This window comes from Etheostoma spectabile, unplaced genomic scaffold, assembly GCF_008692095.1.
Source record: "Etheostoma spectabile isolate EspeVRDwgs_2016 unplaced genomic scaffold, UIUC_Espe_1.0 scaffold00001310, whole genome shotgun sequence".
NCBI classification, from domain to species: Eukaryota; Metazoa; Chordata; class Actinopteri; order Perciformes; family Percidae; genus Etheostoma; species Etheostoma spectabile.
This window is the reverse complement of record NW_022602728.1, coordinates 4177-10898: the sequence shown is the minus strand read 5'-3', so window position 1 is coordinate 10898 and position 6722 is coordinate 4177. Positions and strand designations below refer to the sequence as shown.

The 6722-nt window shown below is 38.8% G+C and overlaps 2 protein-coding genes across 2 annotated transcripts; both read left to right on the top strand.

Moving 5' to 3' along the window:
* The first annotated feature begins 1850 nt into the window (after nt 1–1850).
* Nucleotides 1851–2512, top strand: LOC116674952 (mannose-specific lectin-like). The gene is made up of 2 exons (XM_032507104.1): nt 1851–2084; nt 2173–2512. Exons 1-2 carry the CDS (start codon nt 1995–1997, stop codon nt 2419–2421), a joined length of 339 nt encoding a protein of 112 aa, XP_032362995.1. The 5' UTR covers nt 1851–1994; the 3' UTR covers nt 2422–2512.
* A 2776-nt stretch (nt 2513–5288) lies between these two features.
* LOC116674950 (mannose-specific lectin-like) lies at nt 5289–5951 on the top strand. The gene is made up of 2 exons (XM_032507103.1): nt 5289–5522; nt 5612–5951. The coding sequence occupies exons 1-2, from the start codon at nt 5433–5435 to the stop codon at nt 5858–5860; spliced, it is 339 nt and encodes a 112-aa protein (XP_032362994.1). The 5' UTR covers nt 5289–5432; the 3' UTR covers nt 5861–5951.
* The last annotated feature ends 771 nt before the right edge of the window (nt 5952–6722 follow it).

Sequence of the window (6722 nt, the reverse complement as noted above, 5' to 3'; positions counted from 1 at the left end):
TGACGTTATACAAGAGTAACGTTAGAAGAAAAAAATCCATCAATAAATAGGCTGATATGAACCTGGACCCAAAGAAATATGTTAGCAACAGTAGTTTATTACAGTTATTTAATATCGAGCCTAGTTGGTACTGTTAACTATATTAAATAATTAAATTCATATTTAATGTGGTTTCCATGTAATGGACCAAACTGTTCCCCCTTTCTACCAGCAGATGGCAGTATTTAAATGACTGACTGTATTGTGACTTTGTGAACTGGTTTAAATTAGGATAACTGATACAGATGTATTTATTGTTGTTCATTTCATTTGGTTTTTGATTTTATTTGCAACCTAGTTATCATCATCATCATCATCATCATTCCCCCCCAGCCCAGAGTTAAACCTGCATGCCCTTCTGTTTTAACCTGATTCTAACACTGCTATCAGCTTTTTAGCAGCTCAGACAACAAACTGACATCAGAAATGTCCTGATGTAGGCCATCTGGGGGTCCTCACATGAGCTGCTTTCTTCCTCATCCTTCCACAACAATTCAATCATTTTAAGGTCAGAACTTTTGACTTGGCCTTTCCAAAACATTCATTTTATTCTTCTTTCAGGTAGGTGGGTAGATTTATTTTGTCACAATATAACAGGTTATATAGATTGAAGTATAAATTGAGTTTGTAACTCCCTTCTCTCATAGCAGAAAATATACGTTAATATACTGTAGAAGCAATTATAAAAATGGTAAACAGAAATAAACTATAATTAGTGGAGCAGTGCTGGGGATGAATTAGAGTTTGAGAGTATGATAGCTTTGGTCAGGAGTGTGTGTAGTTTTTATTTAAGAGGGTTGTTGTTAGGGGGGCCTGTTAAATCGAGTTATGTTCATCTGTTGCTGAGCATTGTGGTGATGTCATTTTAGACAAATAATAAATTATTAACTTGTTCAAATTTATTTACTTATTTATTAAAATGTTTAGATTATGTTCACTTGCTTGTTGTCTATTACACACACTAGAGCCCCCCCCCCCCCACTGGACTGTAGGCCTATATGTGAGACATGTTTTTAAATTTGTTACAGTCAACTCCTAAAACTGTTCACGCAGTATAATAGCACACATGGAAATCAGACCAACATTATGACGAGAAAGAGCTCATTTTGGTGAGTAGACTAAGACTTAAGCAGCAGGGCTAAGAAACGTGATTTGTGAAAGCAGTTATAATGAAAATAATGGAAAATGTTTAGCTTTCCAAAGTTAATGAACATAAAACTTAATTTCTCTTTCATCTCCATATAACAGCAGTTTGCACACAGCAGGCATGGTGCGACACCTACTGGCCTGTTTTTGTAATGTTATGAACTGCCCTTGATGGTCCATTACGTGGAAACCACATTAAATATGAATTTAATTAGGCTATATAATATAGCGCAAACAGTAACAACTCTGCACACACAAGTTCTCAGGTTACCCTATATTACCAACTGTATTGAACCAAAATGCGCTCATTAAACGGGGCTGGTGATGTGCACGTGGATAGGCTCGTTATTAAATAGCTGTAGTAAACTACTGTTGCTAACATATTTCTTTTGGTCCAGGTTCATATCAGCCTATTTATTGATTATTTTTTTTCTTCTAACGTTACTCTGGTATCCGTTAGTGCAGCACAATTTACCCGTTATAAAAGCTTGGCTTTTATTTTTGTAGGCTATATTTACTATTACTTCCGGCCCACCTGTCTTTCTTTTAATGTAGATCTTCAAACGGAGAAATGAAAATAAGAATTTCAAAAAAACAAAAACGGTCCGTTATTTGAAATTGGTTTACTCGTTTTTAGTGGGAGGAGCTTGGAAACAAATTGGTCACATGGGCACAAATGTGTTCTGTTGCCTAGATACAGGGGTTGTCTCACATTACCCAGTGTCTCACTTTACCTCACTCTCCCTATTCAGTTACAAATTGGTGCCACTGCAACATCACCAATTTAGTTGTTTGTCTCTTTCAGAATCATGAGTAAGAACTTCTTGTCTATAAATGAACAGCTCAGTATGGGCCAATTTCTGATGTCCAACAACGGGCAATATAAGGCTATCTTCCAGGTGAGTAACTCTCTCAAATGAAATTCTCACGCTTTATTTTGGTTGATATTGTTTGACATCAGTTAAATGTCTCTGTTTCCGCCTGCAGGATGATGGTAACTTTGTTGTCTATGCCGTTTCCAATAGCCCACACAAGGCTGTGTGGGCCACGGGCACTGACGGATCAGACGCTGTCCGCGTGATCATGCAGGCTGACGGCAACCTGGTCATGTACAACCAAGCGGACCAGCCCAAGTGGAGCTCGGGGACAAATATCAATGGAACGTGCGACAAGTGCCGTGTTGAACTGACCGATTGCGGCACACTGGAGCTGACCAGAACCGTAACTGTCATGTGAAGATTATATCTTCACATGACGTCACAAAGCTTTGTTAAATTGAATGCTTTGCAAGTACAAGTCATCTTTGAATGTCAGTGTGAACAATAATCCTGCCTGCTATGTGGAATCAAATAAAGGCACATTTTCACACAGTAGGCCTATGTGTTTTTCTTTTCTTTGTGGCTTCATAATAACATAAACAGTTCTATTTGTAATGCAAATATCCTAGTAAAGTGCACCAGTGTTGGGAGTAAAGCGTTACAAAAGTAACGCAATTACAGTAAGCTAGGCTAATGTGTTCCGCTGCGTTAAGCTAGCTGTCCCGTCACTGTTCCCGTGCGGACACGTCTCCGTCGGAAAATGTTTCTAGGGGAATCTAAGCTTTTCTTAACGTTCTGGGAACGTTCCCTGAAGGTTTGTTTTGGTTGTAGTTTGGTTGTCTGCTGTTTAATTGGAAGGTTTTCCTAACGTTCTGGGAACGTTCGTTTGTGGTTACAGCGAACGTTCTCGGAACGTTAAGAGACCGTTCCGTAACGTTCGCTGAGGGTTGCAACGCTAAGGGAACGTTCCCCTAACGTTCTCTAAAGGTTCCAACGTTTTCGGAACGTTCGCCTAACGTTCTCTAAAGGTTGTAACTTTTAGAGAACGTTAGGAGAACGTTCCGAGAACGTTCGCTGTAACCAAAAACGAACGTTCCCGGAACGTTAAGAAAAGGTCCGTGTACGTTTTGATCGTTTGTTTTTTCGTTTGAACCACAAAACGAAATAAGGAGAAAACCACCTTTTTTCGTTTGTCGTTTCAAACCAAAACACAGAGACGGTAAAAAGAGAGCCGTTCTTCCGTTTTGGTTTCTGAATTCAAAAAACGAAAAACGAGTAAACCAATTTCAAATAACGGACCGTTTTTGTTTTTTTGAAATTCTTATTTTTATTTCTCCGTTTGAAGATCTACATTAAAAAGGCAGGTGGGGCGGAAGTAATAGTAAATATAGCCTATAAAAATAAAAGCCAAGCTTTTATGACGGGTAAATTGTGCTGCACTGACGTTATACAAGAGTAACGTTAGAAGAAAAAAATCCATCAATAAATAGGCTGATATGAACCTGGACCCAAAGAAATATGTTAGCAACAGTAGTTTATTACAGTTATTTAATATCGAGCCTAGTTGGTACTGTTAACTATATTAAATAATTAAATTCATATTTAATGTGGTTTCCATGTAATGGACCAAACTGTTCCCCCTTTCTACCAGCAGATGGCAGTATTTAAATGACTGACTGTATTGTGACTTTGTGAACTGGTTTAAATTAGGATAACTGATACAGATGTATTTATTGTTGTTCATTTCATTTGGTTTTTGATTTTATTTGCAACCTAGTTATCATCATCATCATCATCATCATTCCCCGCCAGCCCAGAGTTAAACCTGCATGCCCTTCTGTTTTAACCTGATTCTAACACTGCTATCAGCTTTTTAGCAGCTCAGACAACAAACTGACATCAGAAATGTCCTGATGTAGGCCATCTGGGGTTCCTCACATGAGCTGCTTTCTTCCTCATCCTTCCACAACAATTCAATCATTTTAAGGTCAGAACTTTTGACTTGGCCTTTCCAAAACATTCAGTTTATTCTTCTTTCAGGTAGGTGGGTAGATTTATTTTGTCACAATATAACAGGTTATATAGATTGAAGTATAAATTGAGTTTGTAACTCCCTTCTCTCATAGCAGAAAATATACGTTAATATACTGTAGAAGCAATTATAAAAATGGTAAACAGAAATAAACTATAATCAGTGGAGCAGTGCTGGGGATGAATTAGAGTTTGAGAGTATGATAGCTTTGGTCAGGAGTGTGTGTAGTTTTTATTTTAAGAGGGTTGTTGTTAGGGGGGCCTGTTAAATCGAGTTATGTTCATCTGTTGCTGAGCATTGTGGTGATGTCATTTTAGACAAATAATAAATTATTAACTTGTTCAAATTTATTTACTTATTTATTAAAATGTTTAGATTATGTTCACTTGCTTGTTGTCTATTACACACACTAGAGCCCCCCCCCCCCACTGGACTGTAGGCCTATATGTGAGACATGTTTTTAAATTTGTTACAGTCAACTCCTAAAACTGTTCACGCAGTATAATAGCACACATGGAAATCAGACCAACATTATGACGAGAAAGAGCTCATTTTGGTGAGTAGACTAAGACTTAAGCAGCAGGGCTAAGAAACGTGATTTGTGAAAGCAGTTATAATGAAAATAATGGAAAATGTTTAGCTTTCCAAAGTTAATGAACATAAAACTTAAATTCTCTTTCATCTCCATATAACAGCAGTTTGCACACAGCAGGCATGGTGCGACACCTACTGGCCTGTTTTTGTAATGTTATGAACTGCCCTTGATGGTCCATTACGTGGAAACCACATTAAATATGAATTTAATTATATAATATAGCGCAAACAGTAACAACTCTGCACACACAAGTTCTCAGGTTACCCTATATTACCAACTGTATTGAACCAAAATGCGCTCATTAAACGGGGCTGGTGATGTGCACGTGGATAGGCTCGTTATTAAATAGCTGTAGTAAACTACTGTTGCTAACATATTTCTTTGGGTCCAGGTTCATATCAGCCTATTTATTGATTATTTTTTTTCTTCTAACGTTACTCTGGTATCCGTTAGTGCAGCACAATTTACCCGTTATAAAAGCTTGGCTTTTATTTTTGTAGGCTATATTTACTATTACTTCCGGCCCACCTGTCTTTCTTTTAATGTAGATCTTCAAACGGAGAAATGAAAATAAGAATTTCAAAAAAACAAAAACGGTCCGTTATTTGAAATTGGTTTACTCGTTTTTAGTGGGAGGAGCTTGGAAACAAATTGGTCACATGGGCACAAATGTGTTCTGTTGCCTAGATACAGGGGTTGTCTCACATTACCCAGTGTCTCACTTTACCTCACTCTCCCTATTCAGTTACAAATTGGTGCCACTGCAACATCACCAATTTAGTTGTTTGTCTCTTTCAGAATCATGAGTAAGAACTTCTTGTCTATAAATGAACAGCTCAGTATGGGCCAATTTCTGATGTCCAACAACGGGCAATATAAGGCTATCTTCCAGGTGAGTAACTCTCTCAAATGAAATTCTCACGCTTTATTTTGGTATGATATTGTTTGACATCAGTTAAATGTCTCTGTTTCCGCCTGCAGGATGATGGTAACTTTGTTGTCTATGCCGTTTCCAATAGCCCACACAAGGCTGTGTGGGCCACGGGCACTGACGGATCAGACGCTGTCCGCGTGATCATGCAGGCTGACGGCAACCTGGTCATGTACAACCAAGCGGACCAGCCCAAGTGGAGCTCGGGGACAAATATCAATGGAACGTGCGACAAGTGCCGTGTTGAACTGACCGATTGCGGCACACTGGAGCTGACCAGAACCGTAACTGTCATGTGAAGATTATATCTTCACATGACGTCACAAAGCTTTGTTAAATTGAATGCTTTGCAAGTACAAGTCATCTTTGAATGTCAGTGTGAACAATAATCCTGCCTGCTATGTGGAATCAAATAAAGGCACATTTTCACACAGTAGGCCTATGTGTTTTTCTTTTCTTTGTGGCTTCATAATAACATAAACAGTTCTATTTGTAATGCAAATATCCTAGTAAAGTGCACCAGTGTTGGGAGTAAAGCGTTACAAAAGTAACGCAATTACAGTAAGCTAGGCTAATGTGTTCCGCTGCGTTAAGCTAGCTGTCCCGTCACTGTTCCCGTGCGGACACGTCTCCGTCGGAAAATGTTTCTAGGGGAATCTAAGCTTTTCTTAACGTTCTGGGAACGTTCCCTGAAGGTTTGTTTTGGTTGTAGTTTGGTTGTCTGCTGTTTAATTGGAAGGTTTTCCTAACGTTCTGGGAACGTTCGTTTGTGGTTACAGCGAACGTTCTCGGAACGTTAAGAGACCGTTCCGTAACGTTCGCTGAGGGTTGCAACGCTAAGGGAACGTTCCCCTAACGTTCTCTAAAGGTTGCAACGTTTTCGGAACGTTCGCCTAACGTTCTCTAAAGGTTGTAACTTTTAGAGAACGTTAGGAGAACGTTCCGAGAACGTTCGCTGTAACCAAAAACGAACGTTCCCGGAACGTTAAGAAAAGGTCCGTGTACGTTTTGATCGTTTGTTTTTTCGTTTGAACCACAAAACGAAATAAGGAGAAAACCACCTTTTTTCGTTTGTCGTTTTAAACCAAAAACACAGAGACGGTAAAAAGAGAGCCGTTCTTCCGTTTTGGTTTCTGAAGTCAAAAAACGAAAAACGAGTAA

What these genes read in the sequence shown, in the direction of transcription:
- LOC116674952 (XM_032507104.1), top strand. Translation starts at nt 1,995, where the DNA reads ATGAGTAAGAACTTCTTGTCTATAAATGAACAGCTCAGTATGGGCCAA. An exon ending in AATATAAGGCTATCTTCCAG is followed by an intron (nt 2,085 to 2,172) that starts GTGAGTAACTCT and finishes TTCCGCCTGCAG; the next exon opens with GATGATGGTAACTTTGTTGT.
- LOC116674950 (XM_032507103.1), top strand. Translation starts at nt 5,433, where the DNA reads ATGAGTAAGAACTTCTTGTCTATAAATGAACAGCTCAGTATGGGCCAA. An exon ending in AATATAAGGCTATCTTCCAG is followed by an intron (nt 5,523 to 5,611) that starts GTGAGTAACTCT and finishes TTCCGCCTGCAG; the next exon opens with GATGATGGTAACTTTGTTGT.